Raw genomic sequence first — 12,394 nt, forward strand, 5'->3', positions numbered from 1 at the left:
TCATCTGAAGTGAACAGGCTCTTTACAAAACTAAATTAGAGCTTGCCACAGAAGCAAAGGATTGACTGAGGAGTCTATCTTTCAATTTTCCATTATCTATTTGCCATCAAATAAGATTTAACATAAAATGTTACCTCCTGCTGAGTTTATTGATTGGGCTCATTTTTCTGTCCATCTAACTAGATAAGCCTGGATAGGCAGATTTACCTGTTCCGAGTTTAGAGTTAAGAAAGCTCATTGTAAGCAATAAATAACTCGCAAAATGCTTGGCTTGATGGGAGTGGTTCTGCAATTAGTGGAGTCTCTTGGAAGAAAATACATCTTTGTAAACATAGAAGGGTTGGCAAGCACATCTAGGGTAATGGGATGCGTCACTGTACTTCCCTGACTTAACATGAAGGTCAGTTTTAGCCATTTAGAGCCAGGACACTTCCACACGGGGAGAAATTATCTAGCCCGCAAGTGGATTTCTATTCAAAAGTCCCATTTGATTATTTTGGAAACCATACACTATAGACTAACCCCCCATCCTTCAATGGTCAAAAATTAACTCTAGGTAAAGTTGACCAGAAAAGCAGGAGAAAGAGAATCACAGCTGACACTGTCCTTTCTTAACCTCAGTGTATCTATGTGGACATTAGCACGCATTACCTCCAAGCGCCAATGTGCTATTTTTAACTTAGAATGTTCAATCTTTGCCCAAACTAAGACATGATTAGTGTTTTGAAGAGCAGATTTGCTCTAATTTAAAGGAGAGGGGTGGAAATTTCTAGAAAAGGAAAAAAATCCCAGCTCTTTATAAAACATATGCAAATTCCTTGAAACTGCTTTATAAAACAAATTTAAATGATGGGCTTCCTGGCCAAAATACCCAAAAGACCCTCTCGTTCTTTTTAATTCTTTTCAAACTACACAATCTCTATCTGAGAGTTGGACCCCTCTTTTCTTGGGTCTCTCGGCAACGCAGGAGCCACTGAAATGGCAGATCCGCCTTCATGCAGGTTGGAGCAGTTCCGAGTTTTCCGAGTTTGCCACTCTGCAGTTATCCTAATCGATCCTACTATTATCTACAAATATTAACATTGCTGTTGTTTTTGTTCAGTTGCTCAGTGTCCAACTCTTTGCAGCCTCATGGACTGCAGCATGCCAGGCTTCCCGGTCCTCTACTATCTCCTGGAGTCTGCCCAAGTTCATGTCCATTTGAAGAGGAAAAGTTAAAATTTTACATAATCTCCTGCTTCTTCTGCCTCTGTAACTCAGCTTGCTCCTTACAAAGTCTGGATCACGTAGGTCTCAGAAAATGAGGACTCACAATACTAAGAACTGGAGCTTATCTCACTCACCCTTGTCCTGCTGTTTGCAATCGCCCAGCCTCTGCAAACCTGCAAACCTGCAAACCTGCTTAATCATGCCTGTCCATGTATAAAAACTCTGTAACCCCGTTGTTCAGGGCTCAGAGCTTGCAGTGTTAACTCCTCTGGGCCCACTGAGCTAATAAACCAGAGTATGGTGCTTGGTTTATCAGTTACCGGTTTCTGCAACACTTTGAGTCAATGTTGCCAATCCAACCATCTCATTCTCTGTAGTCCTCTTCTCCTGCCCTCAATCTTTCCCAGCACTTGGTTAGACATAAAACAGTCACCGAGGTGACTGCTCTGCCCCTCTGTTAACCCAAATATGACGTGTGTGTGTGCTAAGGCTGTGTGGAGTTCTTCTAAAAAGTTCAGAACTTTTTGTCTGTGACTCTCAAACTTGTTTTCACTCCCAATGCTCCTGAGAAACAGGAGACAGTACAATCAGTAAAAATGGTTCTCAGGCGGGGGCTGGCAGGCTCGCACTCACTGGGTCCTGTCACAGGAAAAGCCTCTGAGGTAGTTCTGACCGCTGATACCCCGTCCCCCGGGGCAGGAGGACAGAGTGCATGCCCCTTGACCCAGGTAGACAATCGCTGGTTTAGTGTGGCATTCTGTGCCCCAGAGGTGGGGCCACAGGGCAGCTTCTGCCCGTCCCCCTTATCAGTAGAGTCTGGCTCCACTCCCTGTCCAATTCACCTAAGTTAAAGGACTGATTTTTTCATTTGCCCCTGAGCTTTGACAGGAAGAGAAACAAAGGGCACAGGACCAGCTGTATTCCAGGGCAGAGGAGATGCATAGGTGCATGGCGGTGGGCTGTCGGCGTGCTCAGTTATGTCCCACTTTCTGTGACCACACAGACTGCAGCACGCCAGGCTCTTCTGTCCATGGGATTTCCCATGGCAAGAATCCTGGAGTGGGTAGCCATTTCCTTCTCCAGGAGATCTTCCCCACCCAGGGATGGAACTCATGTCTCTTGAGTCTCCCACCCACTGTTCTCCACCCCAAAAAGTACCATCTCTGGGGGGCTAAATGAACCTCCCTCCGTGTCTGAATTCCCTTTACAAAGATACACCATTTCATTAAACCACAATTCGTGATCCCACGAAAAACTGAATCTTCCTCTGACTTAAACAGACATGCTATAGGCATGGCATGCATGCACGCCACGCATATACCTCCTTTCCTGAAACAAGGCTGCAGTTAGGAGAACACAGAGAGACGGGAGGCCAGGAAAGACTGCCAAGGAGGGTCAGACTGCAGGAAGAGGAAGCTGGGGGTGCCCGAAGGACTTCGTCTCCTTCACAATGTAGCCCAGGCAGATACTACATGGCTTTACCCAGACTGTCTATAAAAAAGAGAACTGAGACATTCGGAGATTACTTCTGATTTCAGCCCAAATATTTTCTATATAATTTTAAACAGATTCTAAAAAAAAACCTAACTAATACTTATTGTTGAGCAGGAAAGTGATAAATTCATTAATCAAGACCTTGTTTATATCCCTCACGGTCAGGGTTAATCGTTTGTGGGTTTCCAAACCAAGATGCTCAACCTTCTGTAACTCCATTAATCCAGGAATAAGCGGCACTATATTGATATCCAGGAGTTTTTTTAGATACTATGGGTCAATATGCTGTCCTGGAGGGTCCCAAGCTCCATAAAACTGTCCTAAATGTTTAATTTTATTCACAGTCACAGCATTTGGTTAATCAAAGTATTAATCTTTCAAAAGGAAGTGTAAGCCCTTCCCCAATGCATTAATTTGCCAATCATTCCTTTGATAACTATTCTAATATTTCATGTCAGTCCTAGCATACATGTTTAAATAGAATATATTTTCACACATAAAGTGAAACATTTTCTATTCCAAAAGTGACCATCATCATTTCATAATTAATATCAGTGTGGAGCACTGGCTGGAGGTCTCATATAAATCATCAAAATAAATGAGAATGGCACAACAATTATCAATTCAGTCACGTGGTTCCAGGTTCAGCTAGAAGACAGGCTGATCACTTAAATCTTCTCACTTGCTTATAAAAGACAAATCTTTCAAGCCCCAGTTATTTGCTTAAAAAATATATCTGCTTCCAGATATTAAATGCTCACTCTGGACCAGCATACTGGTCTTAGTTATGACACCTAGCATAACCAAGATCTCCTCCTGGCTAAAAGGCAGGAATGGCAGCCCCTTCATCTGCTGACGGATGGTTTCCAGAATTGGCCTACAGCACTGGACTCTGCCCAGAGTCAATGGTAGTTCTCCCACCTGGTCAAATAAGGTCCCTCAGGGTCACCCAAGAGGGAGAGAGGAGAATTGGCCTGTCAGTGAGAGAAGAACAAAGCAGAGAGAAGCCAGGTATAGAATGCATTAAAACAAAACCTACCCTTCAGGTGGCCTGAAGTTTCCTTTGGTAGCCCAAACAAAGAACAGTAAGGTCCTGGTGGAATCCTTCACCTGCATTTTCTCATTAAATAATCCAACAGACTAACACAGGTAAGGGGTTACCTTGCCTCCAGGTAGGGGGTCAATTGGCCCGAAAGAAATTGCTAACAACTTTATCCAGTTTCCTTTGAAAGTTTCCAGAGATGGAGAACTAGAGCACCTTTGGCCACCTATTTCAATTTGGCATCCTTCTTGCCAAGGAGGCTTTTCCTAACGTCTGGCTCAAATATCTCAGGTATTCCCTGATGCTTTTGTGTGACTTTTCAGTTCCCCTTAGATAAAGAGCAGTTCTGCTCAGCAGCATCCTCATTTGAGAAAATTTCATCAATCTGAAAATAGTCATTAAGCTGTCTCTTACCATTCTCTCCTCTAAATTAAGGGAATTCATACAGAAGCCAGGGGGATGTTATAGACATGAACCAGACTAGATGGTCCCCCAAGACAGCTTCCAAACCAGAAAGACTTTGATTTTAACACTTTTATTTTTTTTTTAAGTTTTCCATCACTTTGTTCATTTTCATCATTATATCTGTCATCTATCCAACCTCTCCATATTCTTTTAATATTTTTAAATCTAATACACAGAGAAACAGTTTCTCATAATATTAAATGAAGATTCATTAATTCAGAATAAGCTGGAAAATTCATGTCCCACTAAGTAAAAAAACCAGAGGAAAAATATTTTCAGTTTTTAAAATGTTGCCTATTGCCAAAGACTACATAACAAATATTAATAAATAAAATGAGAATGTTAATGAAACATAAGTTACAATAACTTTATGGGACTTTATGCCTTCAAACTATTGTTTCATATTTATATTCTTTTGCCAATTTTATCTGATATGTAAATGCAATCTGTAGGTAATAGATCATTCTAAACCAAAAAGTTTCACATTATCCTGCTAAATCTGAGCTTTTAATACAATAAGAATTACATATAATTATTCTAATTCTGCATCAGGCAGTCTGAATTAATGAGACACTGCTCCATTGTAGCTAGAATAAACCTGACAACTTCAGGGCCATCTTCTAGTCCAGAGTGTCACTCCCATCTACACATTAGTGATAAATACAATTTCCTCACACAGGAACCTTTGTCATAACAGAGCATCCCACATTAAGGAAGTTTCACCAAGTAAATTATATACCTCAAATACCATAGAAACGTTTGATCTGATAAATGAGCTAAAAATTCATTAGACTCTCAAAAACTACCTGCTTTGCTTTAAAATCAGCCCAGTTATGTACACACTGCTATATGTAAATGGATAGCCAACAAAAACTTATTGTATAGTACATGGAACTCTGCTCAGTGTTATGTGCCAGCCTGGAGGGAGAGGGGCCTAGGGGAGAATGGATACTTGTATATGTATGGCTGAGTCCCTTCAATGTCCACCTGAAATTACCACAATATTGTTAACAGGCTATACCCCAATACAAAATGCTTTTAGTGTTAAAAAAAATAAAAATTAAAAGAGAATATCACAAGATGCTGAGGACTCAACATGTCATGGGAATTATCATCTGTTTGTTCAGAAAAAAAAAAGTCACAATTAATCCAATTAATTGCTTTAAAAACATGGAACTAAATCAATACTTGTAGAAACCTAGACACAAACTCCTCTCTTTGGAGAAACTGTGGCCCTGAAAGAGTCTATGAGCATCTTTACTGGGTTCACTTTCTTCTTAAACCTGCAGCTGGAATCAGGACAACATATTGTCTTTTCACAATGGCCAGAAATGTCTAGTGCCTTTACCTACCTTAAAAAGTCTTAAAATGTTAGCCACCATGATGGACACGGAGCTCGCAGCAGCACCGATAACACCAGAAATCTTGTCAGGCTTGGTGAAAATGGGCGGATCTCCATTAGCACATTTCACATCAGAAGCATCCTTCTCTATCAAAGCCTGCACAAACGTTAGGGACTGCTCCAAAGCATAGGTGTCCCTGGAGCAGGTGTCAAGGATCCGTACACCCAGAGTGATATTGGAGAGGAGATCAGGGTCCTTATTAATCTGGTCAATTGCATAAAGCATGGCCTCCAATCTGTGGATCCCCTTCTCTTTCTTCAGCTCCCCACAAGGCACCCCTCTCTCTCCCTTTGCATGGACAGGAAAGAGACCTCCCAAAATGATGTCCCCATCCACTCGAATCGAATGGGCATACTCTTGGCTGTGAGTTCTTTGCATCATCGTGAGGATCCAGTAGAACTTGGCCGTCAGGAGAAAGAAACAAGGGCAAGAGGCGGATCGCTTTCCCTCGCATACCATTTTCTCCACGGGCGGTGTTGCAATCCAATACCCAAAGTTTATTCTTGCCACAGAAGAAGGGGGACCACCTGAGGCTGCACCTTCTGGAGGCTACCATCAGGGCCCATGGGGAAAAGGCTCTGTGGGTTTCAGCAAGTGTTCTTGAGTTGAACGTCACAGTGAATTTCCATCAGACCCCATCAGGTTCTATTTTATTTCCACATAAAGTCAACTTGCCTGGAATGATGCAAAAATCGGAGGAATAGCTGAGGTTCTGATGTTGGGATGAGGTCACCAATTCACATCCTTGAAGTCAGCCCTGTAGCAGAATTATTCCTGGAAGGCAGAAGGAAGAAAAGAAAGGGTTACATTCAATGGGCCTACATGTTTCACTTCTCAAGCCCTGTTTGCACTGACCTCTTTTTCTGTTGTTTCATTTTCACTATTCAGTAAGAAACTAATTCTTTTTGTCCCCTTATGATTCTGAACGCCTGGCTGCACTGCATCTAAACAGAGAGATGGATGACACTTTTGGAGCAAGAGAAACAGAAAAGTTATCAGTAACTAGGTTGACTCTTCCAAATCAGAAAGTACTTTTATTTACCATTTTATTTCAACAAATCCAATTTCCATGAAGGTAAAAACCCTGTGACTAATGGTATTATTTCTTTTCCAATCTGTTTTTACTTTTTACAGCTGTCTGAATTTAGCATTTAAATTTTGTCCACAAAATCAAAATGAAAGGCTATTTTCTGGGATGTATTCAACAAGCCAGTCATCTGTTAATAACATTTTTTGGTGCCTCAGATTTCCCGAGGGAAAAAGTGATTATTCAATCACAAAAAAATAAATAAATAAAGAGAGAGATAGAGAGAGAAAATCCACCCAAGGATCCCAAAATATGTAAGTTTTAGAGCTTGTGAAAAGATTAGACTGTCAGTGATTTCATGTAAATTATCTTATTGTTCTCTGGTAATAAAAAATGACATGAAAATTAAACATATAGGGTGGGTTATGTGTGAACAAATATTCCTATCACTTTATCTGTTTCTTATTAATTTGTCAGAATGGAAGCAATGGGTATGCTTGCAGTTCTGAAGTAAACACTCCTTGATCCTAGAATCACTATGACCAAATCAGAGCTGGAGATGAACTAGAGTTTCCCAATTTTGTCTGACTCAGTGGGAAAAAGAGTCATTTCATCAAGATGAGAAATAACCAAGAGTGAAAACAACTACAAGCAAATCTGTAGAAGTTTATTCTAAGATCTTAACTCTTAAATAATTCCATGAGATTTTTTTCAAAGGACTTTAGTGGAGGTTTAACTGAAAATGGGAACTGACTTCATGGAAGGGAATTTGATGTTTGAAATGTACATGCAATTAACAGTAAACATATCAATGTATTTTGCTAGAATGGGTAATATAATGTTCATTTCTAACCTATTTATACAAACAAGTTTGGAACCTGAAATGTGGATAATTCTCCTCTACCCTAGTCAACCAACATCTGGTTGTATTTTCCATTCACTTCTTCAATTTCCAGTTCATAAAATTTTCATCCTGTCCTCACTATCCCAAAGGAGAGGACGGTGCCTCCCTAGAGAACAACTGAACATATGTCCAAAACCCTTCAGAGAAAGCTGCATTTTTTTCAATCTCATATGAAGAGAGAGGACTCATCAGAGCCCACTGCCTGGAATTTCAGAGTACACACCTGGAATACATTCAGAAATACAGCCAATGACCCAGTCTGTTGAGACAGTTGAGACAGTTCAGACAGTTCTTGTCTGCCCATGGTAAGCATTTCCAGACTCTTGACACTTGCCAAGCCCTGGATTTTCCCAATTCTGCCCCAAAGTACTCAGTCCTTTTCTGTTTTTTTCTCACCACTTGTCAGATGTTCTATCACATGTAATTTTCCTAGCAGCTGCTTCTCCCACAGAAAATCAGATTTGGCAACAGGCTGACCTCAGGCATTCCACAAGAGGAAAACACTTAGAAAGTCAAGTTGACTTTCTGGATGAAGCCATTGAAGTGATGGACCATAAATTACACCAACCACCCATTAAGAGGGGTATTGTGTTTTACAGTTTCACAAGGAAGACCAGTGAGAAGACAATAAAACCTTAACTCTGACCACTAATTCAGGGCTTGAGACCAAGTCCACAGGGCTGGGCTGACCCTGAGTGTATCCTTTCTGGCAGAGCACAGAATGAATGGATACTCAAAGAAGAGATGATGAAGGGGAAAGCGGAATGTGCTGTTCTTCAAAGACCAGCCTTTCTTCGTTACTCCAAGCCACCTCCCAAGTACTTAAAACACTTCAGAGAATAAATGGTTTTCAATTATAGATGACCATAAACACAGTTCATCTGTTAATTATAACTCATCCTTACCTCTGCCACTCACATAGCACTAACCTAGTTCCCCTTGCTGTACAGCCCTGGAAATAGTAAAATTGAGTTTCTTCTAAAGGTATGCATCCCATAGGTCTGTTTAGAGCTTTAAGTTAAGGAAAAGTTGGGGAGTGAGTAACAGAGAAACAAGAGCTCGTTTTGTTTAGTGGATGTGTGTATAAGTCCTTCAGGCGTGTCCAACTCTTTTCAACCCCATGGACTGTTGCCAGCCAGGCTCCTCTGTCCATGGAATTCTCCAGGCAAGAATACTGGGGTGGGTAGCCATTCCTTCCTCCAGTGGATCTTCCCGACCCAGGGATTGAACCCAGGTCTCCCACATTGCAGGCTTAGCCACCAGGGAAGCCCTTGTTTACTGGATGAATGCTCTTAAATGGGAAACGAGAGGTTCCATTTTGGTTTTTATTTATTGGGCAGTTTACTGTTATTTTTGCTAAGTTTCCTCCTTTGCAACATAGAATTAATGGCACATAACCTCTCTGAAGCTCAGTTTCTGGTCTGTAAAGGGGTGTCAGAACCCACCGCATGGCACAGGTTATGTCCTGGCACAGGGTAAGTGCTCAGTAAACAGGACCTATCATTGCTAATTTAGTCTGCGGTTCATTTTCCGCTGAAGCAGAGCAACTCTTTCCATATTTGCCCAGTTGGAGAGGCTGTAACTGAAAATTTCCGTCACTTTAAAAGTAAAATCAGAGCTACTCATAAAATATTGAAATATAGCAGTTATTTCAAAATCTGATACATTGTCATAAGAATCAGACTCCTGATGGCTAGAAGGCTTAGTTTTCCTTTTAAATTCTAAGGGAAAATATATTTGAAAGTTTGTGGAAAACGACATAAATCTGGTGGCATCGTATAATCTTGCATTGCCTAATCTTGCTCTTGGGCAATTCTTGGGAGCTTTCATCTAAACTCATTCTAGTCAGAGTCGGTGAATTTTAACGAAATAATGACCTTTTTGTGCTACTGAGCCAAATAGCTCTACTTCAGGTTCTGGGCTTGATTTAAAATCAGTTTTTCTCTGAAACTGACCTTCCTCTGGGTCTCAATACAAACCCACCTGAGCTGATGGACTTCTTCAAAGAGGTGTGAGGTCCACACTCCTGAAAACATCCTGAGAGGAGCAGACACCTTACCACTACTTCTGAGCCCTCAGAAGGGCCTTTCAGGAGGCTTAACCATTAAATGCCCATGCAGCCCTGTTCATTATCTCCCAGCCAGTCCTACGTACATGGTATATGGGTACCCTGCAGATCATTAGCACTTCCATTAGCCAACGCACTGGCCCAAGTCTGCTGGGAGCAAGTCCCCTCGCTGGGATCTGAGTCTGTGGCTCCAGCTGTTTCCTGAAAGTATGGACAGCTCCTCCAGGGCCAAGACCCTGAATTCTGCTTCTTTTTATTTTCTAGGTACCTTCTCTGTGCATGCTTACTAAATCACTTCAGTCATGTCCAACTCTTTGCAACCCTATAGACTGCAGCCTACCAGGCTCTTCTGTCCATGGGATTCTGCAGGCAAAGAATACTGGAGTGGGCTGCCATTTCTTCCTCCATGGGATGTTCCGAGCCCAGGGATTGAACCCACATCTCTATGTCTCCTGTACTGGCAGGTGGGTTCTTTACCACTAGCACAACCCAGGAAGCCCTACCTTCTCTGTATCAAAGGCTCACCTAACAGAGTATCCATTGAGTTTTCATACACCAAGCTCTTACATAAATGAGAGGAAAAAAAGGCTCAAAGAGGTTGAAGATGGCCCAAAGCCCTGAATGGCACCACAGGCAAAGTCCTCCAGGGGGGTCCTGCCCTTTGAGGAAACCCCTCAGAGCTGCAGAGACTGACTGGGACAACACAAGGAGTAAGCCCTGCCCCTCCACTAAAGTATTTCAGAAACAGGCACAGCTTTGTTGACCAGCTCTTTAAGAAAAACAATGCACTCATTAGGAGCGGTCACCTGGGGGCATTTCCAGAGCAGGGTGATTTCTGAATCTTTCAAAGGACTGAGAATATCAAATGCAGTTTGTCCAAACACCTCAGCTTCAAATCAGGTATCCCAGGCAGCCTGATGACAATGAGAACAAAACCACCAAGCCCTGTGGTGGGGGGGTTGGTGAGGAGTGCGCCCCGCCCCCGGGGGGCGGGGGGTGGGGGAATCTATCAGGGGCTGTCACCAGGTCTTCCTCCAGCACTTGGCTAGTGCTTTTGAGACACAACAGGGTAAAATCCTTACAGGAACAGAAATAGCCAAGGATTGTAATCATTTTCTCATAAAAAGGCCAAACAGCCTCCCTCTGCTGGAATCTATTCAGCTCTTTAACAAAAAGGTTAAACCAAATATTGTCATCAATTCACAAAATTGCAAATTTGGCAGTTTCTCCCCACACTTGCAGCCCTTTTTCGGCTGCTATAGAAAATGCATCAGCTTTGCTTGTCACCTCCTCTGCCATCATAGGTGTGCACAGCCCTGGAATTCTGGCTGAGGCAGAGTGAGGATGGGCTAGACAGGCTAGACTCTCTTACCAGACTCCCTGGTAAGAGAGTCCCAGATTTGGATCCTCGGGAAACAGTGTCAGACTTTATTATTTTGGGCTCCAAAATCACTGCAGATGGTGACTGCAGCCATGAAATTAAAAGACACTTACTCCTCGGAAGAAAAGTTATGACCAACCTAGATAGTATATTCAAAAGCAGGGACATTACTTTGCCGACTAAGGTCCACCTAGTCAAGGCTATGGTTTTTCCTGTGGTCATGTATGGATGTGAGAGCTGGACTGTGAAGAAGGCTGAGTGCCGAAGAATTGATGCTTTTGACCTGTGGTGTTGGAGAAGACTCTTGAGAGTCCCTTGGACTGCAAGGAGATCCAACCAGTCCATTCTGAAGGAGATCAGCCCTGGGATTTCTTTGGAAGGAATGATGCTAAAGCTGAAACTCCAGTACTTTGGCCACCTCATGCGAAGAGTTGACTCATTGGAAAAGACTCTGATGCTGGGAGGGATTGGGGGCAGGAGGAGAAGGGGACGACAGAGGATGAGATGGCTGGATGACAGCACCGACTCGATGGACGTGAGTCTGAGTGAACTCCGGGAGTTGGTGATGGACAGGGAGGCCTGGCGTGCTGCGATTCATGGGGTCGCAAAGAGTCGGACACGACTGAGCGACTGAACTGAACTGAACTGACAGTCCCTGGCTGGTGACACTCAACATGTCACTTCACCTCTGTGTGCTTCCATTTCCTCATCTGTGAGATGAGTGCGACGGACCATATAATCTCTAAGGTGTCTTCCAGCTTCCCGTTCTGAGGTTCTATTATTTAATAATAAAGGAATATGAGATTATGCTCAAAACACCAGAGAAGATTTTGCCAGCAGAACACGATAACCGATTTTGTTTGCAAGCTGAGTGGCTTTTTTCCATCAGTAAGAAAGGATTGTGAAAGCTCTTCTCTAGGAGCAGGCCCCACATTAAGAAAATCTGATACAGGAGAAGCTCAACTTACTAAACAGATAAATTAGAAGGTGATTATTTGCATTACAAAAGAATTCACCACGGGTTTCCTTTAAATAGCTAAATCCCCCCATGTATTTAAAATGCAATCTGATTTAGTAGAATTCAATTTGTGCCATTTTTTTTTTATTTTTAATAACACAGCCATTGCATAAAAAGGCCACATTTAAAGTAATGAGAAGCCACTTTTATAATATGTATCATATAAGGAGAAGGGAAGGGGTGAAACCAACGTTTACTGAGTGCTACAGTGTGCCTGCAACCCACTCCAGTACTCTTGCCTGGGAAATCCCATGGACAGAGGAGCCTGGTAGGCTACAGTCCATGGGGTCACAAAGAGTCAGACACAACTGACCAACTAAAAAACAAACACAACATGCCTGGAGCCTCACATATGTTATCTCATTTCCACTGCACGATACACC

General features: G+C 42.4%; 1 protein-coding gene across 1 annotated transcript in view; it reads right to left on the reverse strand.

Moving 5' to 3' along the window:
• GRM8 (glutamate metabotropic receptor 8) overlaps nt 1-6,382 on the reverse strand; it is an 866,927-nt gene extending 860,545 nt beyond the window's left edge. Inside the window, exon 1 of the mRNA XM_040259569.1 lies at nt 5,563-6,382. Coding sequence (XP_040115503.1) covers nt 5,563-6,072 — 510 coding nt within the window. The 5' untranslated portion in view covers nt 6,073-6,382. The remainder of the gene's footprint in view (nt 1-5,562) is intronic.
• Nucleotides 6,383-12,394: the final 6,012 nt, after the last annotated feature.

This window comes from Oryx dammah, unplaced genomic scaffold (assembly GCF_014754425.2).
Source record: "Oryx dammah isolate SB20612 unplaced genomic scaffold, SCBI_Odam_1.1 HiC_scaffold_18, whole genome shotgun sequence".
Taxonomy (NCBI): domain Eukaryota; kingdom Metazoa; phylum Chordata; class Mammalia; order Artiodactyla; family Bovidae; genus Oryx; species Oryx dammah.